Here is a 27,632-nt window from a genome sequence, read left to right as displayed (position 1 = left end):
ATATTCAATATCGATATTCAATATCAATTTCAGAAAGTCTTAAATCCCTGCCTCTGCCTGTCTCCTAGCTAGAGTAGGGATGAAGTTGTGGAAAATTCTGGCTCCAGATCCGTTCAGGCCAAGGGGAATGGCTACCAGCTACAGCAATTTACAGAGCAATGTCGCCCTTCCCCACCATGCAGAGCCATGCCTGGAGATAAGCAAGTAACAGGGAGAAATGCGTACTCTGTGGCACCAGCGAGGCAGGGAACTCTTGTCAGTCTGCAGGTTGTTATCACCCTCAGGAGATCTGAAAGGCCTGTGTAATGTGGGTAAGAAGCTTAACGCTTTCCTGCAATGTCTCTGGGGCTGCCGTTCCTAGGGTCTGAAAGTGGTTTTGACAACATAGCTGTAGTAGCTGAAGACGACTCACCTCCATAAGGTAACTGCTATGCCTTGCTCTCATGCTTGGTCCTCTGGCATTGACTACATATCAAATGCGGGTTCAAGATAGGCTCAGCACAGACATTAACAACAATCTGCATCTACTACTTTGTTTCCACCTGTGGTGTATAAATCACTCCCCTGGGGCACCAGCTAGTGCTAAAGTGCAATTCCCTCACTCTCTGAGGACCTGTCTTCTCACCCAGCAGGAGATGCCAGCAGGCCTGGGTGGGGACTGACTGTCTACTTGGCTTTTTTCTGCCATGCACTGAAGCCCTTTGCAAGGAGATCAACAATCACACAGCTTTCAGGAAGATGCATAGTTTTTAACACAAATCCAATGCTTGGCATTGTCAGGCAAGGTTTCAACGGTTGAGCAAAATTACCATAAAGGAAGAAATAGCTGTGTGTCCACCACAGCTCCCTATGCTTCTCTTTAGAAGTTTTGCATAAGAAAATTGCAAACATTGTTAAGAGGTCAAGGTCCTCAAGGAACTGCCATCCACCTGTTGAAGGCTGCAATCTTGAATGTCTCTTCTGAGACATTCTAAAGCTGATAGGTAAAAATCTGAGGATCAGGATAAAACAAAAATGGCTGGGCAAGAGCAAAGAAACAGCCACGATGGTTTGCAGCAGACCCGTTACAGTTTGTCCAAAGCTTTATTATAATTCAAGTAACCTGATGTTTCCAACAAGGTTTCAGATAGAAGGTAGTTGCCTCCTATCAGTCAGAAATTAATTAGAAATATCCATTTCTTCATATTGTTCATCTCTAGCTGTGACCACTGAAGTAATGTAATTCAATTCTTCCCCCTTAGCTGCAGATAACAAGGAAATTTCCTCAAAATTCTGTGTAAACAGCTCAATTACTACAGGGAAAGAAAAAAAAAATAAACAAACAGCTGTTATTTACTCCATGTACAAATTGTCTGGCCCACTAGAGCAGATAGTTCCTCTTAGTAAACCCAAAACTTGAAAACTTCTCCACATTCAGCTCCAAAACAGACACAACTTTTAATTCAAGATGTATCATATATTGCAACACCAGTCTGGAGTGTGGATGCCTGTGCTACATTTCTCAAAATCAATGTGCAAAAAGAGCAGTTTTGTCCATATCATATTAAGATATCCATGCTCTTCAGGACACAGGAATTTCAGTAGGCAGAGATGAAAATTTTATAACAAACTTTGGCTTATAATATTTCTTAGCCATCTGTGCTCAGCCTACAACTTGCTAACAAACTCATTGTGGCTGTGTATAGATCAAGCCCCTGACTATCTCCTTTTTCACATCTCCCCAGTTCTGGAGACACCAATATCCAGAGGTTTAGGGCTGTTACTTCCTACACAAACACCATCTTCTGGCCTGCACTACAGGACTGGCTGGTAAAGGCAGTATGGTCTAATCACCAGCGTAAGTTTTAATAGGATGGAAGACTTTGAACTTTCCTTCTTAGATATTAGGTATATCAGTAAGCAGACTTAGACAAAAGATTTATGGAATGAAAGTTCTTGATAGAACTCAGCCAGCCTCTTAAGTCTCAGGTTTAGGTTAAGAGATTAAGTTCACCACACAAAAGCATAACATTAGAAGTTCTGCTCAGCTGTTCACAAATGCAGATTTAACAAGTGCAGGAAAAGTTGCCATGCAGTCTATAACAGCTATCCCAGCTCACAGAGCAGGACCTGCAACACTGCCTACCCAGTCTGTTAACTACTTTCTAACTGGGAAAACAAAACAAAAGAAAACCAACACCCAAATGCCAGACATTTCTAAAAAAATGATCAGTCCTTTCTTGAAAGCTTCCTTTTCTTTGCTGTGGAGTCACAAGGACTTGAGTGACAGTGAGCAAGTTCTGCAACAGCAGTATACATTCAGCCAATAAAAATATTTTCCACTGAATGTGTTAGTTCAGAAACTATCAGCAATTACTGCAAAGAGCCTTTAAGTAAGCAGTAGGAACACAGCGTGAGGATGGATTTAGTACATTTTACACAAAACCAGGATATTTGCTCCTTGTTAAATCAACATTTTTAAGAAGAAAATACTAGAAAACATGAGAAATGAGCACAGAAGATAATATTTTAAAATGATAAAAAGGAAGTCCAGATTTGCCAACCAAGTTTTTGAGAACAGTAATTTATTTTCACATTTATAAGACGAACATGAATAATATTTAAAGTAGTATTTACAAATATATACAAATATTAAAAAATTATCTTACGATTTAGAAAAAAATGGCAAAGTATTTTTAGCAGTATAGCCAAGATACAGTACTTTTTTTTTTAAGTTCAAAAGAGTATCACCTCAGTTCAAGGAAAACCTGAAGTTTCTGAATGAAGAAATGAAAGAGCAAAAATGTAAGATTCATGTAAGGTAAATCAGAAAATAGTATTATAAATGTCCACATTTTAAAATTATGGCAAAACCTTGAAACAAAAAAAAAGGCAACAAAACCCATAAAATCTAGACCCCCTCTCAATTTTATGTTAAAAGGGACTTATCTCACTTGACAGTCTCACTATAAATGTTTTTAAAATACTTTTGAATTAGAGTAAACATTTAAATAAAACAGATTACACTTCTCACTTGCATTCAATAATTGCTAGGGTTACATGTAGAAGGCTACTTGCCAAAACTTTGTCTTGTTCAATATCATTGTGAGGTATTTTGAAGACTGGGACACAACAGCCAAATTGTCAGCACAATATTTTAAGTGTTATTAGAATCCATACCCAGAATTTTCTTTTACATTTATAGATCAGGAAGATTTTTTTAAATGGGTATTTGTGATGATTCCTAGGAATCAAATAGACCAAATAGTACAGAGGATTAATAAAATTAACCTTTTTAATATAGAGTAGCACAAAGCATTTTCTTTATGGATAACTTCACATCCTAAAAAAAACTTTCATGGGACATCGGACAGTCTGTATTGGGATGGACAGATCACAGTCGCCGCAGATTCTGTTTGCTTTTCTTAGTCCCAGGAAGTGGCCCCAGCTTGGAGCTGGGTTTCACTGGTTTGCCACTCATACAGTCACTGGAGCTGTGGTAGCTGCACATACACTTTGTGCAAAAGTCAAAGCCGCAACTTTCACGATTGCACGTTGCTCTTTGTAGGTAGGAGTCATACTTTGCAGGTGAGCCACAGCGGTGACAGACTTTAAGGCTTTCAGTGTTTTTCAAGGTCTTGGCAGTCTGTTGGGAAAAGCACATAAATAACATCATGAGTGGAGGATAAATACACACCCCAAACATTCCCTGCCACAAAACATATTCTAACTTCTTCTATTCTAGAGAGATAAATTACAAATTTAGCCTAACTTTGGTTGTATCAAATTCTGCTGAAGATCGAACAGGAATAGTCAGTCTATAACAGCAGCTACTTTAGACTGCAATGGAGGTAGTCAATTTAAAATTCTTTAAATTTTAAATTTAAAGGACAGACACTAAATGCAAAGCAGGAAGAAAAACAGCCCTTCTGAATCCTCCGAAGCTCATCCAAAGATGATGATTTAGTTAACTTTAAGAAAAAAAAAAAAAGAAAATAAATCTGAATTCCATTTAAATCATTAACATTTTTGAAAGGCGAATAATGTGTCCAGAAATCTCAGCTATGGGGTACTTGGCTTGAGATAACAAACGGCAGCGATTTCTACTTCTTTCCAATTAATTATTTTTTTGCACAAAAACAGATTGACCATTCAAATCCATTCAGCATTAGAAAATTATAGACCTCTATAACACCTCATATCGCTCAATTGTTAAAAGTAAAATGTTTTTGTAATCCAAGTGCGTATGTGTAGACATCGCATGTTTGTTTATCAAGGAAAAAACTGTACACTGCTACTTAAGTGTACAGTTGAACTTTCAGATTCCTAAAGCTACTACAAAGTGTTATATAGTAGTGTTAGAGTAGCTTGAACATGCTTTCCAGTGCAATTATATCTTCTTGTCTTATTGCACCAACTTGCAGAATAAGACTTATGACCTTGAGTATAAAAACTTTTTCTTGTTAGGAAAATCCGTTGCTTATTAACAATCACTTTCAGTACACATTTTAAAAAATACTGTAAGAATTTGCAACATAGACTTGCACCTATACATGGAAAAAAAAAAAGCTTAAGAAAAATAACATGGTGAAGGAAAATTCAGGCTGTTGGCAGTTGCTGACACTCCAAATGTGAGAGACACTACAAATACGTAATTAAAAAAGCCATTTTAATGTCAGATAAATAGCTGGGGGAAGAAAAAAAATCATAGAATGAACAGGAGAAATACTCATTTGTTTAATTTTTTTAAAAATAGGAGCTACTTAGTCTTTGGTCTTAAATCACTAAGCCTTTTTGAGGGTACCTAGATACCCAGTGTGGAGAAAAAAAAAATGTAGAACATCCCTGTGTATCAATGCCCCCCACTTAGTTTCTGACATTGTCTTAAAATAGGTTCGATGAGCAAAATCTGGCAGCCATACTAATAAGAGTTATAAGCATTTCAAACTGGAGATACTACTTTCAGAAATACACTTACAAGCTGATCATGTGGCAAACAATAAGTGAGAAATTAAAGATGAACAGAAGTCACCAGTTACCTCAGAAAACATCATGAGCTTGCTGTGATTCTTGGATGCTTTGGATCTGGTGCCTTTTTTATTCAAGTTGCTTGGTGGGGTTACTTTCTGAATGGAAGCTAAAGCTGTTCGGTAGAGAACATACTCCCTTGTTGCAGCATGCTCTGGTGCCTTAGTACCATTCTAATGAAAAGAAAATAACAGAATATAATTTGAGAAGAGACTTATTTGAGTGACTTTTTGTTTAATAGAAGTAATCAACTTATTTTTGATCCTTCCTCCCAGCTAGAATGTTTCCAATAATAAATCATCATACCAAGTAGTATGCTACTAATTTCACCCTGTCTTTCTCAGTCATTACTGTTATAAATGCATAGAACAGACTCTTAGTTTGGACCATCAAGACCAACCATCTCGTATTATGTAATGCAACTTCCATATTAATACATCATAGCTATTTAGGTGCAGCAGGTAACCTAGTCACCACAATGTTTTAAAGCACAAAGCAATATTTCTAATTTTTTTATGGTGAACAGGGATGCTTGAAGTTTTCTTTCCAAGAAGTAAACTCCTCTCAGCAACTTTCTAAGTTTGCTGTTCCCGTTAAAAAAATGCATACAATGGCAGGGAGGAAATCAGACTTTATGGGATAAATGTTCAGTGGTGTCCAGCTGTTCAGCCCAACAGGCTAGCACTGTAAAATACTACATAAAATTCAGACTAGTTGACTACCTTACTCTGTGGCTTATCCTAAGCCTTGTTTCATTGTCTCTTCGTCTCTCAAGGAAGAAACCCCCCCCTGTGTTTAAAGAGAGTACTGCCTTGATAAACTGCAATGCCAGTGTGGCTGGATCTTGTACTTTTCATTTTATTTCTTAGGGCAAATAGGCATTAGGAATAGTTCACAGTGCAAAAAGTTTTTCAGAGACTTCAGAGACTGTTGCTAGAAAGTACAAGCAGAGAACCTGTGTGGCAGAGTCAGCTGAGTGGTTTCTCTCAGTCTCTCTCCCACTGGAACAGCAGGATGCTGAGATAAGAAAACCTCTGCTGAGGAACTCTAGGGCTTGCTCAGCAGGCAGGGCTGGAACCAACCCTCTCCTTCCTGCCTTCCTCGGTAACACAGGACATCTGGAAGCTCTTAAGAACATCTGCATCTCTCCTTGGGTAACCTTCTCAGTCAGCCTTCCTTGGGCTGCAAAGACAGTGCAGTGACTAGCCACACTTGAGACAGGGCATCCTAACAGGACAAAGTCAGACATTCCAGTGACAATGCTTTTAATCTGAGAAATTCTTCTGCCATCTCTTAAGACTGAGGGGAGTCCTGAAATAACAGACAGACACTGCTGGTTTAGGCTTGAAACATCTGAGAAGTGCGGAAACTTACAGCAAGTTTTTTCACAGCTTTACTATACATTTGGAAAATCCATTTATCTTCTTGTAGAATCTTCTGCCATGTTGTGCTGACTTTGGCAAAACTGCAACGACAAAAAAAAATATCTGTTACATCCTAGGAAAGGGAAAAACTTTTTATTTAATAGTGAGAATAACTATGTATTTTATTCTTTCATGTAGAAGATAGGATATGTTCACAGTTGTAGACTTAATTTGCCTGGGAAAAGACCTGTTCTCCATATATATCATAGCTCGCATTGACAGTTCATGTTTTAATATATTGATACAAAATACCAACCATTGAGTAAATGTCACAATCCCCTTATCTAAAAACATTCTTAAGCCATCTTATTAGGCTATTTACTTTCCCAATGAAATACAATAAGATCAATATACTTACTTTATTAAATCCATCTCGCCAAGATGCCTTAAAATGTTTGCTAATATATGCTTCAGGTTCTTTTGGAAGAGTTCGGCAAGAATGTCTAGTTTATCTACTCCCATTTTCTTTCCAATTAGGTTACAAAGTTCAAGCTTTCCCCTAAAAACAATTCTGTCTACCATAGCCCAAGACTTGAGGTTTCTTTTACCACTTTTTTTCAAAGTTGAACAAATCATTTCTTCATAATGGATTACTGGCAACAAAGTCTTTTTTGAAAACTGTGCTTCGATTTGGTTCTTCATGAGACAATGCTTAGGTGTGCCACAGAGATTCCCGGCCAAAGGTATACTATCCTCATGTTCTATTGCATCAGCGTAGTGACTACTTAACATAGAGGAATAACCACTGTCCTCATTAAGTTTACTATTTTCTAGTCCCTCCATTTCATAGATACCTTCATCAAGTTTCTGGGTTACTTGTTTGTTTTCTTTGTTATGTACAGGTCTTCCTTCATCTTCAAGATCTAGATTTCTAGTGGCCGCATGGTATGAGTCACTAAGGAGAATTTTCTGATGCTCTTCAGCACAGCTTTTACAAAAGCCTTCCTCATAATTCAGGGGGCAGGATTCTTTCAGTCTTGTTTTCTCCACAGCAGACTTCAATGGTGCAAACCCAGCACGGGGAGACATGTAAGCAAAATCACACTTCATTTTGAAAGAGCGGTTAAGATTTGATTTCATTATTTTGTTTGTATCCTAGAAGGAACAAAAAGGAAAGTATAATATTACAATACGGCATAAACTGCATCACAAATTCTTTTTCTTATAAAGAACCAATCGGGTCTTTCTTCTGCATTATGAACTTTAAGCTTTTATCTAACTCACCCTCTAGTGTCTGAAACACAACTAGTGGAACTAAGGATTTGATCAGTCATCTGATATATCTACTTGAAATCTTCTCAATATTAGAACTTTATGCTGCATATAGTTGGGGTGAGAAAACTGACAGAATAATTTACTTTATCACCATTCCACCAGTATAGATTAGTTTTAGACACACCAGTGCCCCCATTTGCCTCCCTCAATGCAGTGATGCACTCAAGACACTTGCAGTCCCTGCGGGGACACCAGTGGCAGAGGGTCCTTGAGTGACAGCAGCCCCATGCAGGGGCAGAGGCAATGCTGCAGATGCAGCCATGTATCTGGCATTTTTAAAAAGGGAGGAGGCCAGGTGGCACAGGAAAATTCTGAGTGCTCGCATGCATGTGTAAATTACAACGGAAAGCAGCAACTCCTAAACAATGGTCAAAGTGAAATAAGGTTATTTACAGGCTTGATTTTAAAAGGATGGGAAGTCTAGAGATATTACAGGGAAATAGAGCTTTTCTTGCCCTGTTTCTTTCCCCTCCCCCCAAAGTGTGGTGCTATCTATATTAACAATTGCGGGGGGATGGGCAAGGGTTGAAGTGAAGAAGGAAGCCATCTCTGTCGTGTTAAGTCTAAGGGGAAATATAATTTTCAACATACTTTGAAATCCATATGAAAAATATGCTCCCCTATCAGAGCAGGTATTTTAAGGGATTAAAGCACTTCCAGCAGTTTTGGGAAAAAAACATTAGAGAAATGTGTTTCATGAATGTTTCGGATAAAGAGTTAGTTCTTCTTATCTACATTGGGTGGAAAAAAAGGAGCAAATATGCTTACGGCTTTGTACAGTGAGAGTTGCGGGAGTGATGCAAGCCCTCCCAAAGCCCCCTCCTCCCCTTCCCCCCTCGTTTGCGCGCCATGAGTGAGCAGAGGAGCTTTTCGCCTGAAATTCTGCAGAATCGGGAAATGCCCTCTTGCTCCCGTGTTTCTGGGCCCCACAGCGGGCCCCGACCCCCCAGCAGAGCGGGCTCAGCCGCGGGCCCCTGCGGCGCTGTCATGCTGCTCCCGCCCAGAGCTCAAGATGGCCCGAGTGGGCGGCAGGTAGACCGGGTCCCGACCCTTCCGTGCCCCGCGGCCCCGGGAACCGCACGCTGCGCCTTTGGGGGTCTCTGCTTTCCCCCGCGTTGGACGATTCCCTCTAAACCAGTGGCGGCGGGGCGAGCAGGAGCCAGCCGGGAGGATGCCCAGCTCCGGCGGCGTGGCCCGTCCGGCGGGAGGCAGCGCGGCGCGGCGCCTCCCCGCCCACCACCGCCCGCCGGCGGGAGCTGCGCTCCCCACCCCGGCTGGGACCCGCACTGGAGCGGGGTGCGCCGCACACGATCCTCGGTGGCGGGACCGGGACGCTCCACGGCCGCCCATGCGTTGCCGCCCCGTCCCATCCCATTCCACCCCGCGCCGTCCCGCCGGCGGGAGAGCTGCGGGGCAAGTCTGGGGAGCGCGGCGGAGCCGGGCGGCCGCCGGGGAGCCCCATTCCCAGCCCGCCTGCCGCTCCTCGCAGCGCAGCCAGCATCGCCAGTGACCCCAGTCCCCCGGTTCTGCCACCACGTACGCCGGCAGCCTCCGCCGTACCGGCCACGGAGCCCTCACCGCGGAGCACCGCTGCCACAAACCTCAGCTGCCACGGAGCCCTCACCGCACAGCCCCGTTGCCCCAAACCGGCCCTGCCATAGGGCCCCCGCTGCCCGCCCGCGCTCACCTGCAGGGCTGCTCGGCCGCGGCCAGTGAGTGCGCCGCCTCCCTCCCCGGGTACTTTTAAAAACTTTGAATTTGGTATCCAAAACCGGCCCGACCAATCGAACGCCGACGGCGGGGGCAGTGCGGCCAATGGGCGGCAGGCAGAAGGCGGGGACCAATCCGAGGCGCCGCGGGCGGTGCCGGCCCCGTTCACATTTTCCCTCCTCGGCCGGCAAGGAGAGAGGCGAGTGGTGGGGAGGTGGCGCGCGCGCGCTCCGAGCGGGGAGGGGGCGGGGCAGGGGGAGGAGCGTAGGAGACCGGGCTCGGGGCGGGGCCGCCAGCGCCTCCCACCCGGCGGCGTCTCCCGCCCGGGCGCCCCTTCCTCCGTCCGGCACCCGAGCGGCCCCGGGGCGCGCTCCCAGACCAACCAGCGGCTCCAGCGGAACGGGGGTGACCGCGCCTGAGCGCTGCGTGGCGCCCACGTGCGTCTGCGTTTGCTTCTGTAAATGGATGCGCCTGGGACCCTCCCGTCACCCCTGCGCCCTCCGAGCGTGCAAAGCTCCGGCACCCGGGACGGGTTTGTTAGGCCTGGCGGTGATCTTACACCTGGGTTCCTCCCGTGGAAGAAGTGTATTTCTTTCGAAGTCTAATCAACGTTATCAGTAGTTGGCAGAGGGAGGGAGTGCTACTGGGAGCTGAGCGGGCTGGGCATCAGCGCAGGGATCCCACCGCCCTGAGAACGTGAACCTTCCTGCAGCTCGGGGAGGCTGCAGCCACGCGGAGACAACAGACCTGGCACTAAATGAACATGGAGCAAGAAAGGGACTTCAGGTCTTTACGCAGTAAAGCTTGCCATGACGGGCCAAGGAGGCACCGCTCAAAGACAGTGAAGTCCACCTTGCGTGACACTGTCAGATGCCAGTTTTGGGATACCTCTGTCAGCCTCCTGCTAGAACCACATGATATCTGGCTTTTCTCACGCTGATCAGAGACTGGCCCCTTGCAAGGCAACAACGCATCTAGTATCTGTTCAGAGACACACAAGAACAGGGAGGCTGCAATCCAGGGCAAGATCTGGCCAGGCAGGCCACCAGCTGGAACATCAGGGAAGGTCTAGGGTGACAAAGACCTGAATGCTTTTCTAATTTTCACGCAGTAGTCCAGGGCTTAGACTTGGCTGAAGGCCTCTGTTTGGTGTATGAAGCTGAAGTTAAGAGAGAAGGAACCACACACTCCATCCATCACTTGGTAGAAGAGACACTGGCTTTAAGTCAAGACAACTGTCACAAGTGCTCTGTTATCTTCTGCTTCCGGTACTGATCTGGTAGGAATAAAGACTTCAGTCCTAGTTTCTGTTCTGATCAATATCTGATTATTTTACACACAAAATGCATCCATGTTTATTTTTACTTTCTTACATGCGAGTTATAAATCTGGTAGTAAATCTAGGCCTAGGTCTTGCACGTACCCAAAGGGAGTAGGGCTGCCTCACCTTATGCATACAGGCACTCCTACGCCTGAAGTTAAGGTACACATCTTTCATTAAAAGATTTGGAGCTTAATAATAGTTACAGTTTTTCACAGAAAATAAAGCTGATAAAGGTGTTAAATGATACTATGCAATTTTGACATGCATTGGTTCCAACCGCAGTCTCAAACATAATAAAAGAAGATAAACTGATAATAATCAGTTCATTTTTTATATAAACAATGCATTTCTATAAGCTATTGTAGCAAACTTACTTTGTTCCTATTCTAATTTCTTACACTGATTTTCATTAGATGTCTGAAAGTAAACACTCCTATTTCATGGTAACAGTTTTTCTTAGGTTCCAATTTCTTATTTACTGGTATTTATATTTAAAATAAGTTCTGTGTGTGCACGCGAATAGGTATAATGCGTGATGGGATAATGTGGCATGGAAGCTGCAGGTTTTGTATTGCTATATGTATTTGGCATTGTAGTCTAAAATAAGTCTTCATTACTCAGGGATATAAGAGTGCACATATATCAGTAGATTAGAAAGGCAAAAGTTTTATTTTGCTTTCACGGATCAATTAAGATGCTGGTAGATAAATAGACAAAAAAAAAAAAGATGCTGTTCATACTACATAACCTTTAGAAAGTCAACATACTGGAGAGCCTATTCAAAACATAAAGGAGAAACTGAATTGAAGCCAAATGGAGACTGAAATATCAGGCAAACAATATTGTAATGATTATTTTCACTTTTGACTCAAGAATAGAAACATTCTTTTACAAAACAACTCACATAACTTGTCACCTGGCTTCCACAGCTTTTTTTTTTTTTTGAAAAAGGGATATTCCTGAACATTTTTTGTGTTTAGTAATAAGGGCCAGAAGGACAAAAAACATGAAGGACATAAACCTTGACTCCTCCTCTGACACATGTAATTAACAAATATGCAGATTACTAGTAAGGTCATTTATTTATTACTTTTTTCCAATCACTCAAACAAACTAGGATTTTTTTTTAATTCTCTCAAGTAACCCACTTGACACTGTACTGACATTTAAACTATTGTTTAAATGGAAACTGGAACTAGAAATAGCCCATTTTTTTAATGCATACCTTTCAAAATTGGTGTATTGGTGACTTCTCAGAGGAAAAAGTTAAAAACTGCAGTTATTTCTTGCCCAGTCAAATTCACTTTTTAAGTAGGGTGCTGCAGCAATGGTGTCTCACATAAAGGTAATAAAGTCTTCTACTCAACAAGTGAGAAAACTCTTTATCAGTCATGAGGAAACAAAAGTGTCTTTCATTATCTGAAAAGCAGTTGCATTTTCTGGGTGGTGCTCCAAGAAGCTCCTTTGCAGACAACTGTGTAAATCTGTTGTAATGGTCTGACAAAGAGCAATGTTCAGGATAGATTATTTTTTTCATTTTCTGAAATAATTTCTATTAAAGATTCATAATCGGCATATTCTCTCAGAGTTTGTATCATTTCATCTAGCATTTCTTGTCCTAGCATGAAACACTCAATATGATGCACTGATCTGCTTATCCTGTGGTCAGTAATCCGGTCCTGTGGGAAGTTGTATGTTCTGATCTTCTCTGATCTTCCTTTAGTCCCAATCTATCAAACAAGAAGAATGAGTTTATCAACATCATCTTCGACTTTTTACAAAAAGGATGAAATATTGATTAAGCATCTAAAGCAAAAGCTTTCTCTCCCGTGATTATGCAAAATTTGTTATATAGTGCTCAGACTAGTTCAGTAGTTGCAGGACTTGTTATCAAACGTAAAAGAACAATTTTACTGCATCTTTTTCTAATACTGTTCTGGTTCTTCATGCTTTAATGCAGTTTCTTTCACTAGATCTCTAGAATTTACATACTACTGAAATTTTAAGTGTGGCTAATATACCACCTTTATTGCTCAAATATAATGTATTTTTTTTTTCTCTGTATAAATCCTTCCTGGACTTCTGTTCTTCTATATTTCCATTTACTATTTGCAGTTCAACACAGGAGTCACCCCAAGAACATACGCTCATCCAGAATTGTATCTTTACTAAGTGACACCTACTTGAATCTTTCGAACACTGTTTCTCTTTTTGGTTTCTTCTTCCAGTTTGGCGTCGTACAGTTTAGCAGACAGCATTTGCATAGCCTTCTCTTTGTTTCTAATTTGAGATCTTTCTTGCTGACATTCAGACACAATCCCTGCCAAAAACATGACATTCAACACTGCAGTAACACATAGCAAAAGGGCTTTGCACTTTCTAGAAGATTTTTATTATATTACAATAAGCTGTTTCTTTCTTCAAAACACACTTTGGACTAGGAATGTAAAGTCCAGGCTTATTAATGTGTAATGATACATTTTGGAAGAGACATGCAGGCTGTGTTGTACAGGTGCTTTAAGCCATAAGCCAAGACCGTCTGCTGGTTTTAGTTTGTGGTTTTTTTTTTTTTCCAAACATGCAGGCAATCCAAAACTTTTTGAATCTAGAACACCTTTCTCTCACCATATCTTGAACAGAATTCTATCCTCTCCACTATTTACATTCTGCTTTGCTGAAGTGATGTAACAAGTGCAGAATGGATTAATGTCTTCAATAAACATGAAGAAACGTGTGGCAAAAATCTGGATACGTGAAGATAAAAGAGCCCTTGGGATTACCCTGAGGCTGTAAAGCCTGACTAATGTTTGTGGTAGAGAAGAGGAAAAGTTAAAAAGCAATGAAAGTCAAGGCAGCTGTTGTGGATTGCTCAAAAGGAAGTAAAAAGCTTAGGAATGTCAGTAAAAAACAATACAATAGCTAAAATGAGGTAGCGTTTGAGGGTGTATCTTATCCCTCCTATGTTTCCTAACCTGAGCCCTGGGTATGTGCCTCCTAATTACGTGTGTAATCTATGGGAAAGGAGCCAGCAGATAAATGGAAGCTGGCATCCTGAGTAGACTCTGCAATTAAGACAAACATTTTAATATGGAAGAGGAGTAATCTCTCTGTCTTTCAGAGACTGGTCAAGAGAAGGTAAATAATCAGATTTTAACCCACTCTGTTTTTCAGTTTCTTTTCCATTATTTGAAAGCTTAAATATAAAACTTTTCCATAGAAACTGATGAGGATGCTTTTAGAGTATTGTGCTTAACGGCACAATGGACAGCTTACCTACTGAAATTGGAATGGGCACAAGATGGTGCATTTACAATACTATGAACGCACATGAAAACTACATGAAAACTCTGCTCTACTGTTGTCCACGTTTGAAACGGTGGTTTTATCTTCAAAAGAAATTCTGATAGCAGTTTTGCAATGTAGACCTTGTACTAAGGAAAAAAATGAAGCACCTGTTGGAATATGAACTATCCGTACAGCGCTGTCTGTGGTATTGACATGCTGGCCTCCAGCTCCACTAGCTCGCTTTGTTTCTATCCGCAGATCTTTTGGATTAATTTGCAGCCTCATCTGTCACAGGAGACAGGAGAAAAAAGAAAACAAACCAAAACCAACACATTTATATTGTTTCTTTCTAGACAGATATCAAATATGCATAGTTGGTTTATTTTATACAGCACATTCAGGCAAGATCAAAATTTGTAATGTTTATGAATGGTAGCTCGCATCCACTTACAAACATATTAACAACTCCTTGTAGCCAGATTGGAATACAACATGGTGGAAGCCAGGAAATCAGACAAATAGTAGTTCAAAGCATAACCATCCCTTAGCACTAATCTTTCCCCTCTTCTGAAAGCTCTGCACCCTCTTCCAGCAGAGTTAACCAATATTTGAACTTGACCACATGTTTTTTAGATAAAATGGAACATATTCCCTTGGCTGGCTCTGGAAAGGGGTGATGGTCTCTGGGAGGAAGGAGTGAGACAACTTCAGGAGATAATAGGAAAGAGTAACATCTTTGACAATTTGCTAGGTCAACAAGCAACAAAGATCAAAACAAAGCTTTAACTCTTAGCCAGTTGTTTTTAACCAAGCAAATACTGCAAGAATGAATTATCACCTGTACGCTTTGGAAGGAGAAAGTGAGTACACTACAAAAATGGGGAAGAGGAGGTGTTAAAAGAAATCTCTATGAGCTCTGTAAACTAATTCAGTCTTTTTTCACTTTTAAAAAATTGTGAAGTTTTCTGCAAAACATGCAAGACACAGTGAATTTTCAAGTTATAGTGAAGTAAACTGCCAGTGATTTTCTTGAGATCAGGATTATGAGGAAATCCAGAAATTCTTCATTTCACCCTCCTAGACAAAAATAAAACATAAACAAACAAATACGACTAAGTTTAAAACTAAGATTAAAAAAAAAGTCATTAAGAGAGAATAACAAGAGAGACAGAAAACACTTACATATCCGCAATATGGTATGTAAAAAAACATTGCTCATGTTTAAGTCTGTTACACTAAAAGACAAATATTACCTCTGTGGGTTGGGGTAATATTGCAACAGTCATTGTGCTGGTATGAATGCGTCCTTGTTTTTCTGTCTTTGGCACCCGCTGAACGCGATGCACTCCTCCTTCAAATTTCATGTACTTGTAAGCCTCAAGACCTGCTATACTGGCAACTGCATGTCTTAGGCCACCTTAAACACAGAAGAAAAACAATTTTAAAGCTGTAAGAAAAACTGTTGGTACTGTGCTGTTCTATTTCAAACAGTGTATTTATGCATCATTGCCATTTGTTTCTTAAAATTATGAATTTACCATTTAAAGACTTCATCAGAATTACACCAAAAATGCAAGAAAACTCTTAAAAAAACAAAACCAGACATACATACACACTATCTCAAGTAAAGAATTGTGAAATTCTTTTTTTAAAGTCAATTTTTTTTTATATACATAAAGAGGTTGTCTACAAACCATGTACATACATGTACACATACACTCATAAACCATGGTAGAACTCTAAAACCAGTAGTAAGTCTACACAATGATCAAATTTTGAAAGCTCCCTTCAGAAACTGTATCACTTTTTCATTGTTAGTTCAGAGCCTTATCACTCAATGGGAAAAAACCAACTCTACCTAAAGGATGAATGTTATTCACACAATGATTTCCATTAGTTCTCTACATATCCTACCCATGTTTCATCTTTGCTCTTTCATTTAATTTTCATCTTTTGCTTCCTTGGAGAAAACAGAACTCCAACTCCTGCCCATCTTACCAAGACATCCAGCAAAACACTTGACAGCAATGTACTCAAAACCAGTATTGAACAGCTTGGAACTTGGAAGTAAAGCCCAATGCAATCATGGTTTTGTGACAGAAAGAGTTTGTTGCAATAGTAGTTTATGGCATTCTTGCTCTTCCTTCTTTGCTCATGTGCAAACCCTTCAGTCATGCCAGTACAACTGTTTGAAGGATCAGAGAACTGATGGCACTATAAATGCAGGTAATTTTTCACCCATTTTGGTTTTTAGTCCAGCTCAGCTCCCAGACCCAGTACAGTGGATGGTGTGCCGAGGGAATAATTAGAAAGCACATAGGTGGCCTTGAAATAGTATTGCTATTGAAGTCTTGCAACATGAAACCACAGCTGAGGAAAAGAACTGTCACATACTTATCAAAAATACTGTTTTAGGCTATCTCTAGACAAAGGAAATCAACCATAGGGACAAGATATCAGCTTTTTAGAAGAGGAAAATGAAGACAACATAGAATCAGAAAATGCCCTGCAGACCAGGAAAAAAATCATCATCCAGAACGTAGGCCTGGTTTTTCACCTCCATGGAGAAGGTTTACAAAATGTTTTTATTCTACAGAAATTTAACATTCCCTTATAACTTTACTAAAACATATTTCCTTTTACAGCCATGTTTGTGGTAAATAGCCTAAAGTACTTTTTTTTCTCTTTCATCTCATTTTTGTCCTTCTGCCTTTAAATTTTTTCTCCTACATGTACAAATCTGTACCACTTTGATTCAAATCCACTGTTCAACATACCTAGTGCTTCACTGGTATAACTGATAGCCATTATCGACTCTCAGTTCTGCAAGACAAATTCCTCATGTTTAAAATAAATCTGACCATAAAGCATGTAATTTAACAAATAAGAGTATCTCTCAAAATCTTCAGAACAGTAAGTTTCATTCAAACAGGTACTGTGAAATCTTTCTACAGCTATGCAAACACTATTCCAATGAACAAGAGAGTTCTTCTTTACTCTTAAAGAATGTTATGTAACCTAAAATAATCAATGTAGTTGAGTAATAAAACTTACTCCTTTACATTAAAAGCAAGTAATAAAAAATCTTAAGCAACTTCTGCACATGAAGAAGCAGCCAGGCGATGTCAGGAGTAAAAATAATGTGAATGTCCAGAAGGCTACAGCACTACTGACAAGTATTAATTACGTGATAAGCAGTTCATTGCAAAAGCTAATGTTCTGTCTTTTCTCCTTCACTTCTCCTGGCTTTAATACATATACCATGGGTACAGTCTGTCTACTTGAGCTGCAGCCACATCTGTGACATGTTCAGGAGAGTTTAAGTTTGTAGTGATAACAATACACCTAGACTTTCAAGTTCCCAGTTTGTGATGTCCAACTGTTTTCCTCGATGGAGTCCAATTTTTGAACCATCTTTCAATTCCTCAATATATAACAGTGAATCAAAAACTGTACTTATGCAAAAAGGGTCTTAAAGCACAGAAAGACCTTCATTATTCTAATGAGGGTAAAGTAGCTCAATGACATGAGAAGCTCAATTAGGAGAGTTGTGGATTTTTTTTGTGAATTTCTACATGATTGAAATTGAAAATGTTCAAGACATCTGAAAATATTACTGAGTGCAAAATATGGCGTCAGTAAACTGAAGCAGCATTAGAAGATGTGTCGCATTTCTCAAAGCTTGCTAAAAATCTCTCTGCAATTTTATTGTTGACTGAAAAGAGATCAGAGTTCTTCTGACAGATTTCATATCCTAACATCCTAGCTTTTCCCATTTCCACTTCAAATTTTCACTAAGAAAAACATACTGAAAAAAGTATCAATACGGGTAACGTTTCACAAGCAATCTGAGCTAGGAGCAGTAAACTGCACAAGTGCCAATCTACTGATCTGTAACCACCATAATATATAAATTACCTCTACAGCAAAACATAGGTCAGCAAAATATGCTAGCTTTACTCACAACAGCATGGATAACAGTAAGCCTGCAGACCTGTTGACATCGACAGACTTAGCAAATATAGCCTACAAAGAACCATGGCTAGCGATCTGTCGCTCAAAAACCAAAATCCCTGCCAGTGGTTGGGCATGTCTCCATGTTTTGGATTGCAGTTTCACAGGTGGCTTAAGCAAACTGAACCTCTTGCTCCTGGAAAGAGGTTCTGGTTTTCTCACTGCCACCACTAGTAGCCACACGGTTCTGCCTCCACCCCACCATGAGCATTTCTCTGCTGTTGTGCTGCATTACCTCAAAACTAATCTGAGGGGTTTTCTGTGCTGTTTTTCAGTTGGATTAACTGATGTGACTCTGCAGACACACAATCACGATTGCCAATGCAAAAAATCATCAGCAACAAAGACAGCAGCCTGATCTTTTTGAAACAACTTTACACAGTAATTGGATTAAGCTAAAATTAACTAACACGTTCCACAGCCTCAGTTTGTTGTGTAAACCTACCACTCCCCATCTTTGCAAAGACACTGTTCCCTGAGATGCAGGGAAACAACTTCACAGCTCATCATCACCAGAAGATCCAGTTTATCCACCTCCTTGCATTCAGCCCCCTGTTGCTGCTTATTTTATGCTAGCTCTAAGGCTCAGGAGAATTGACTGAACACACTATCTAGGTAAAAAACTATCCTAGTTGTAAAAAGCAAAGTCTTTGCCAGTTTAAGTGAAAGGTCATCGAAACAGACAAGGAAAAGGGAAAAAAAAAAAAGAAGGACTGCTCAGACAGGCAGAAAGGAAGAGGGGAAAAAGGAAGTAAAAACATCTCCTTTTACTGGCATCAAGCTGTTAAACTGATAATCTGTGATATTTTAGTTGAAGTCCTTAATAAATAATTAGATCTCTTATCTCTCCTCCCAAAGTCTTAAAATTCCTCCACTATGCTCATCCATTAGTTGTTATAGCTATATGCAAACATCCCATTTTCTTATACGAATCCTCAGGTGACAATATTTCAGATAAATTCAAGACATTTTAGATTAAACCTCAAGAATAATCTTAATTATACTGATCCCTCTCTATACCAAGGGTTCCATAATAAACAGACTTTCAAGCTACCACCTAACTGATGGATAAACACTAGAAACATTAAGTAACTAAGTAGAACAGCATATCCAAATAAAATGTATGTGTAATCTGTATTTGTTAAAAAAATAAAGCTAAACCAACATATCTGCATAGCTTTCTGAGTTTTCTTTTGCTAAGCACTTAGTTTCATTTCTACTTTTTGAAACTACTGAAAGACAAATTTATTTTTTATCACTTCAGTATTTTAATAGTACTTCTGAAATGTAATTTCATTCTCAAATACAGAGGCTGAAGAAAATTGTACTCAGACATTCAAACAATCTTCCTCTTCTAAAATTAAGTTAGTGCAAATTAGCTTCCTGTAGTCAGGAAATTCAAGTGTCATATGAATGAGTGTTTCAACTTAAATTAAAAAGTTACAAAGATTAATTATTGTCATTACTGACCTATTTCACTGGGAAAGTATTCTAATACTTCAAATTTCCACTTTTTATAGGCAGCATATCGTTGATACATATCAAATATCTCTGAGGTGAACAGCATGGCTTCCTGCCCTCCAACTCCAGCGGTTACTTCCATGACAAGATCACTCTCGTCTGTTTCTTCTGAAGGAACCAAAAGCAACACTATCTGTGAATACAAAAACACCCAGCTAAGACTTCCCTCTGACACCGCTGTCTGCAACCGAGACAGTAGTAAAATACCAGACCAGTCTGTAATCGATCAAAACTGCATTCTTCTGCACTAAGTCCTTGGTTGCCCAGAGGACAGGCTCCTCGTGCCTCTTGCAGCGAAGGGGCAGCACTGAGGATGAGGTGGGGGGATGCTGCACTGCCAGAAGGCTCCCTGTGTCTGTCCACAGTCACAGGAACTACATCAGTCTCTGTCAAGACCTACGGCCCTTCATGGAAATTTTCACCCATCAGGAGCACCGAGACATTTGCACACCACAGGATACATGCCAGTTCTTGCAAGACAGCTGAGTGTCTCCCTTCCCATCAGATTCCCTTTTAATGTGGTCTCAACTGCAGAGCTAGGAAGGTATGGATGTTCACGAGGACAGTACTTCAACAACAACTCAGCAGTATTATTCAGTTATTTATTTAAAAAGGGAAAGCGAGCCTTACATTGATGTGTAGAAGAAAGATACACTACGACCAAAAAACTATCACAATTTTGCAGGGTGGATCAAAACTCTTGATGATTTGCAGGTGCTTTTCAATCATCTTCCTTTACCAGTGTTAAGTGATGTTTCTTTCCACAGAGGAAAACTTCTTTTGGCAAAATCACAAGTATTTACAAACATATTTATAAAGTGACTATTGTATTGTTGTTGAAGGAATAAAGAATTTGACAACTCCAGCATCTACTTCACCAGTAACATTATGAGTATGTAACAGTTTGTTTACGTAAAGATCATTATTTTGATGTTAAATAAGATGGATACTATGTAGAACCTATATGAGGTAGCAGTCTAGAGTAGTTACAGGGTATTAACCTATTTTTTAAAAAAACACTAGTGTGTGTGATACTATATAAATTCAATGTTTTCAATAGGTAAAAAGCTAGACATCCATAAAGGAACACCCAGACAAGACAAACTATAGCACTGATACTATAGTACTGATTAATATTTATTGATTCAAAGAATTTCAGACACAAGTAGGCACGCACTTACAGGCTGTCTCTACACCATCTGCATTTTTCATTTTCCTTAGATAACAGACACTAGTTGAGTATAATTGGCAGTGCAGGGCAGAGGAGAAGAGTTTATCATATAGATCTTATTTTGATGAGAAGACAACGTAGATTTGTTAATTTAGGAATGGCAAGGAAATAGAGGGTTTCAAAGGGGATCTAACCTGGTGTTTCAGTTCAAGTATCTCTTCTTCACAGGAGGCGATTTCCTTCTCTGCAAGCTTCCGGAAATCTTCGCTCTCATCTAGAATATTTGAGAATGGTTAATCCTCAGGTTTATATCAGTGCCACTCTCAGAAAACCTTCTGAAAAATAACTACATGAAGAACTTACTCTACAAACAAACAAAAACACACAAAAAAAACCCCCAACCATGACCCACCATGCAAAAATCCCCCAACACACTAAACCCAGCAGAAAATTTGATTAATAATATGAACTGTAACAAAGATGAACAGTGTTCAAAGATGAACGTCAAGAGTGTTTTATTATATTATTCAGATACGAGATATGGGAATATCTGAAATACAAGAAGTTCCACTTACATGTTAAAAACAAATACACACCACCAAAAAAACCCCAACCAACCAACCAGAAAAACTCCCTCAAAAACCAACAAAAAAAATCAACACGCCAACCCAACTAAAAAACCCAGCAGTTGCTGTGCTTGTGGTCAAACAGTGGCATAGGTTGCCCAGAGAGGCTGCAGAGTCTGCAAGTCTCTATCCTTGGAGATATTCAAACCCTGACTGGACACAAGCCTTAGGGACCTGGTGACGGTGACCTTGTTTGAAGAGAGGGTTGGATTGGATGATCTCCAGAGGTTCCTTCACACCTCAGCCATTCTGTGATTTTAAGAAATTACCTTCTGTATTTCACTGTGACAGGAACATCAAGGATTTTAAGAGCACAGCAGCCCCACAATTGACGCTCTCCATTAGAGGGACTATTACTCCTATCATTCTATGCAAAAATTTTGAAGACAGTAATAGTAATTTCAAGAATTTTATCTCTGTTAATTTATTCAAGAACAGCTGCAAGACTTCTAACACATCAGTAATGCTTTACAATTAAGACTTGTTTTTCTGTACTACAGTTTCAATATATTAAAATGTTGCCGATTTTTTTTTTAATGGTCAATATCAAACTATACCCACCCCCCAAAAAAACCCTAAATTTAAAATAAATAAATAACTAAACCTCAACATCTTAAGCAGCCTCTGATTTGCACTGATTCAGCTCACTCACCCAGGAAAAAAAAAAAAAAAACAAACATTACCCCCAAAAGGGAAAATGGTACACACAGTAAAAAAGGAGGAACTGGGCTGGGCACAGGGACACATAACAGCAGCAATAGGAGGAAAATAAAGATGCCAGACTTCTTCTTGCTGTGGAAAGCAAGTTTTAAAATTCATTCACCTGAGATGGGAGGTTCACTCTTACAATAAAGCCACATCGTTTCAGCACTGTTAACTGTGTAAGTACCACAATTTTAAATGAAACTTTTGTACTTTACAATTCAGGTTTAATATAGGTAATTTAACCCCCTTCCCTAATCACTTCTGTAAAAAGGAAATTAAAAAGACAATCATGCATAAATTGGTTTAAACAACAAGCATGCTTCACCTACAGCTGGCTAAAAGCATGCACGGTTGACTAGCTGACTAACTCTAAGTCTTTAAACATGTAAACTTCATCATCTCCAACTATCTACTTTTCTTTACAATAACTACTGACTGATCAAGGGCTGATCATTAAGGCCAACAGAAGGAAGGATAAGAATTAATGAATTATAAACAGACTACGATCAAACCACCTATTAATAATTCAATTATTAAACAATTAAGAAATAATCTATTTAATAGTTGAATATGCTAAGGTACAAATGTAACATAAACCCTAAAATCAGTTAAAAATAATATATATAAATATTTTAAAATATGAACTATAGAGGTGTTCAAAGTTACTGACTAAGCCCTTGTAATCACTTCACTTTGCTGAAGTTCTAAGCTTGGTTTTGATGACATTGGCTTCTTCAGCAGGTTCTGAAAGGAAGAGGAAAAAACTCCATTCTACTTCATTCAGTTAGTTTGGATCGCTGATTAATTTGTCCTAAAGGTATCAGATCTCCTTTTTCAATCCAAGGTGTGAGAGAATGAATAGAAGAGGAAGGAAAAAAAAAAATCCTGCTTTCAGACAGTGTTTGTCATCTCCATCAGCTGAAGTAACTGACTACAGTTAACACTTATTTAAGCAGTATTTAGAGAAACAATAACTATAAAACGATCTAGGGAACACTTATTTAATGATCTAGTGAATGTTAACTGATTTTAAAGTACTGCTTTTCTGCATTTTGGTTTCCAACTGCTATGAAAACAAAGTTGGATTCAGAGTAAAAAGTATTTCCTACTTGGCAACACTAGAAGCGTGCGGCTACTAACACCATGCAGAGTTAAATCACAGTGAGGGGGCAGCACAAACAGGCACCAAGGTCTAGGACTGCTGGAACGGATGCACGAAGGCTGGCGCGCTGGTCTGTCTTGACAGCAAGAAAAAAACCCCACAAAAACCCCGAGAGTTTTCTATCCCTGATTAATTATCTTTGATTTATATTAGACAGACGCCATTACGCTGCTCTTCCTTCAGCTGCCAGCGGCTCCCAGACCGGCGAACGGGCCTTTCCCGCTCCCTCCTCCCCTCTGGAGGTTTCTCCGTTTCTGGTGACGGAAGCCATGAGGAAACCGCCCCCAGCTGACGGGTTTGGGTTTGGTTTGTAACCCTCCCGCCTTCCACCGGCACGTGCCGCGCCGCCCGCACGCGCAGCCTCCTCCGCCCGCCCCCTGGGGACGTTGCCCCAATCGCGCCGGCCTATGCGACCGCCGCCCTCGTCCCCGCCCGCCCGCGGCCAGGGGGCATCGCCCCCGCCCCCGCCCTGCCCTGGCGGCCCGCACCTTGCCGCGCCAGCTCCCGCGTGTCGCGCAGCTCCTGCTCCTTGTCGCGCAGCCGCTGGATCCGCGCCGCCAGCTCCGGCCCCGCCTCGCCCCGCGCCCGCGCCTCCAGCAGGCGGCGTAAGGAGGGGGCGGCGAACAGCTCGTCCAGGCAGGGCCGGGCGCTCCGCCCGCGGCGCGGCTGTCGCGGGCACGTCTCCGCCGCGCCGCCCCCGACCGGCGCTGCTCGGGGGCTCCGAGCGGGCAGCGCGGCGGCCCGGCAGCCTTGCGCCGCGCGGAGGGCTCGCGAGAGCAGCCGCATGCCCGGCCGGGCCCGGCGCTCGGGCGCGCTTCCTTCGCCCGCCCTGCCGGGGCCGGAGACACCCGATCGTGCTCGGCCGCCTCCCTTCCTGGTTTCCGGAAGCTGCCGAAGAGGCTCGGCCCTGAGTTCAGAAGCAGTCGGGAATTACCGGGGCTCTTCTGGCGGAAATGGGCGAAGCGGTTCGGCTCCTTTCGTTTCACGGGGCTGCCCCTTTAGGTCGGCGCGCTCTGATTGGCCAGCGCTGGCAGGGCAGGGCAAAGGGGCGGGGCTCGGAGGCAGCCGGGCTCCCCCATGGTGCCGCAGGGAGCGGGGGGCGGATTGCGCGCCGTGGTTGGAGCCCTGCGCCCCCTGGCGGGCCCCAGAGGCGCTGCTGCTGCAGCACGTGGCATGGTATTTGGGTGTGGTTTTTATTTTCACAAAACAAACAAAAAAAAGACCCAAAGCCTCCAAATCTCGCCAGATACCCCACAGCACAAGTTTACGGCGGGGCTGCTGGGGTGGGAGCCCGCGGGGTGCTGAGGTTGTCACCGGGGCGGCTCCGTGTCCTCCGGCCCTGCGGCCAACCTCCGGGGCTGCCGATGCGGGAGGGGACGTGGGAGGTGTCAGTCGGGGATTTGGGTATCCCAGTTACTCTTACGGGTCTTTTCCTCTCACTCCAGAAGAAGATTTCAGAATAAAAATACCCTGAGGAGAAGGAGGAAGCTGCAAACACTTGTGGAAGGTTACCTCCACGGAAACACAGGTGCAAAATTAACCATTTGGAGGAAAAGAAATGCATTGTCAGAAGAAGAAAAAAAGGGCAACTGAAAGAGACTTTAAATCAGAGGCTAGTGGTGAGAGTGAAAGACTACCTGTTTACAAAATACAGATCTGAGTACAGTGTCTTACGTCCAAGTTCTAAACTGGGATGCAGTGAAGATGCAGTCATTTAGGAAATGTGATGTGATGGATGTTGTGGGATGATCTTGACAAATCCCCTCTGACAGGCAGACAGGGTGGCATAGTAACCTTGTTTTAGATAACAACATTAATGAGATTCTTGGCTAAACTCAGAACAGTTTGAAGAAGATACTTTATTATAAAAATGTGCAACTATCCATAAAACTTTATTAGGCAGTATCTTATATTACAGTAATTGGAAGAGTCAAAGTCAGGTCTGCTGTTTTTCTGTCTTTGTTCATGTCTAAACAGAACTAGGTAATCATACTTTGCAACTAAATTACACCGATGGAATAACTGTAACTTCCATATGATACATTAATAAACCATCATTTTCATGCATGTAGTATCAAAAGCAAGAGTAGTGCTTGCAACCTAAGTAGTTTTGCTAATCACAAATGAAAACTTGGAAGTTTCGTTCCATTGTGGAAATCCAAAGGCAATACACTCAATGTGAGAATTTGTTATTCACAATGTTAAACATTAAAATGAATGACTGGATAAAAATGTTTTCCTATGATTGTAAATGCACCACTTTGAATAAGGTTTATTGGCAAAATACAACGTAAAAATAACTTACAAGTGAAATCACACTTGAAGAGTGTTCTGGAGAATGTGCAGTCTGTGTGGCTAGTCTGGCACTGACAAACGGCCCAGGCCATTGGCTTATGAAATCTCACCCACTGCTGCCTGCCCATGAAGCTCGCTGAAGCCTTCCTTCAGAAGGGTAAAGAAAAATGATCAAATGTATGCATTTAATAGACCAAGTATTTTTGGTGTTCCGTAACAATGAAAGAAATTATGAAAGTCTTAACAGCTGTGTAAACTCTGCTTGTGAGAGAAGTATGCAGAACTCAGGAAATTTAGAGTAAGGAGGATTTAATGTAAAGCTTTTGAGAAGAAAAAAATGTAGTGTGAATCAATGAATGATGGGCAGCCTTTGAATCACCTGAATTGTAGCCCTGTTTTAAATCGGAAGGATAAATTTCCACAGAGTGAGTTTAGATAAAGGAAGTGGCAAAATCTGGCTTTTGGTATAAAATTGAAGTAATATCTGGTTTTGCTTGTTTGTTTTTTGTTTGCTTGTTTGTTTTCCCCAGCTGATTTTGGCACCATTATTGCTTTTTTCTTTCATCCCACAAATGTCACTTCTACTGCTGACAGAAGTATTCAGGACCTACATGAATGAGGCTGATGTTTTGTCACTGCAAATGTACTCAGGCTATAGGTGAATAGGACTGGACCTTTGTCACTGAAGCCATGTCCCAGGATGTGCTACAGTGCTGCTCTTGGGTCTCCCCAAAAATAACAGCATTAAGGGCTGAGGAAAATCTTAGTTTGAAGTTGGTAGTTAGACATCGTTCAAATCAACTTGGAGCAAACATTGCAGCTGTCTGTCTACATGGAACCCTGATTTTTTGCTTTGTTGGATTTGATAAGAACTGGGGCTGTTGGCTGGGTTAATACTGCTAGGGTCAGCCTCACAGACATTGCAGAGGTGTGAACTTTACTCCTTGTGGTGTAGAGTCTCGCTGAAGTTAAGACTTTCTTGCATCAGCTTTGATTGCTTTTGAATTGGCTTTGCAGAGTGCTTATGCTAAATGTCTTTCACAAGCACTTACTGCATGCAGAAGCTGCCCATTCTTTCGCAGGCTCAAGCGTGGTCAGTCCAGCAAGCTGCTCTCACTGAAAGAGCCTCCCACCTGTTTTAGATACTGGTTCCACAAGCAGATGCTCCTTGTGATTGAATTTGCTGCTTGGGAGAGCAAGTCTGGCATCAGGTGACAGCCTAAAACCTGGCTGTTTAAAGCAGAATGTAGGTCTTCTCTATTTGCTTGGTTTAGACCACAACCTAGCAGACACTTCAGCATACTTTTAGTTTAAAACAGAGCTATTTCTAGCTTAAGTCTGGTTTGTGTCCACTCTGTGTTGTCCTGTGAATGGATCCCATGGACTCCACAGGTGCTCCAGCAAGCAGTGGGGTGGCTGTGGAGCTGGCTGTGCTACGGCCACACTGCCACAGCTGCCTGGATGTGGCTGGGTAACCTGCAGCACAGCCACCCCTGTCACCGACCTGGCTTTTCTCCACTGTACCTTCAGTCTCCTTCATACCGTACATGCCTTCAGTCTAATTGAAATACTGTTGATTTGTTTTGTCCTGGGTGTCCCAAATTACTTTCAGCTTTCAGTTGACTGTAAACAGTTAAGTTGAGCACATGCGTAATACAATATATATTGGATTTCTTTGAAACCTAGAGGTCTTAGGAGTGTACCCAAGTGCTGTGCTTATTTGTGGCTATTCGGATTTAGGCTCTGTTTGACAGAAAAGATTAAACACTGGGCAAAAGTGACAAAAACATAACTCACTTTCTGTAGTGCACTTACTATATACATTCTCATGAAAAACTGAAATACAAGTTAAATACATACTTATTTTATTCCAGGCTATTGAATAAGTGTATTTAGGCAGTTTTTCAAAGTGTATTGTACACTGCATGCACAATAAATCAGTTTAATAGCTTGACTGTTTTACAGTTTGTGTTCAAAGAATAGTATGATAGGCAATGAGATCATGTTATGGTGTGATTTATTGTCCATTTGGACCGTACCCATTTTTTAATTAAAAAGATTTGGGAAACCCAAATTGATAGATGAAATGTACATTAATCATTTTAATATGAGC

General features: G+C 41.2%; 2 protein-coding genes across 2 annotated transcripts; both read right to left on the bottom strand.

Annotated features, from left to right (window-relative positions):
* Nucleotides 1-3,373: 3,373 nt before the first annotated feature.
* FBXO5 (F-box protein 5) lies at nucleotides 3,374-7,526 on the bottom strand. The gene is made up of 4 exons (XM_065631177.1): nucleotides 6,790-7,526; nucleotides 6,382-6,472; nucleotides 5,019-5,180; nucleotides 3,374-3,625 (listed from the first exon to the last, which is right to left on the bottom strand). Exons 1-4 carry the CDS (start codon nucleotides 7,509-7,511, stop codon nucleotides 3,374-3,376), a joined length of 1,227 nt encoding a protein of 408 aa, XP_065487249.1. The 5' UTR covers nucleotides 7,512-7,526.
* A 3,231-nt stretch (nucleotides 7,527-10,757) lies between these two features.
* MTRF1L (mitochondrial translation release factor 1 like) lies at nucleotides 10,758-24,105 on the bottom strand. Its single transcript, XM_065631176.1, has 7 exons — nucleotides 23,713-24,105; nucleotides 20,926-21,005; nucleotides 19,510-19,693; nucleotides 15,279-15,442; nucleotides 14,193-14,310; nucleotides 12,924-13,060; nucleotides 10,758-12,470 (listed from the first exon to the last, which is right to left on the bottom strand). Exons 1-7 carry the CDS (start codon nucleotides 24,008-24,010, stop codon nucleotides 12,255-12,257), a joined length of 1,197 nt encoding a protein of 398 aa, XP_065487248.1. The 5' UTR covers nucleotides 24,011-24,105; the 3' UTR covers nucleotides 10,758-12,254.
* Nucleotides 24,106-27,632: the final 3,527 nt, after the last annotated feature.

This window comes from Caloenas nicobarica, chromosome 3 (assembly GCF_036013445.1).
Source record: "Caloenas nicobarica isolate bCalNic1 chromosome 3, bCalNic1.hap1, whole genome shotgun sequence".
Classification (NCBI taxonomy): Eukaryota; Metazoa; Chordata; class Aves; order Columbiformes; family Columbidae; genus Caloenas; species Caloenas nicobarica.
The sequence above is the reverse complement of the archived record's forward strand: the minus strand, read 5'-3'. Positions and strand labels throughout refer to the sequence as shown.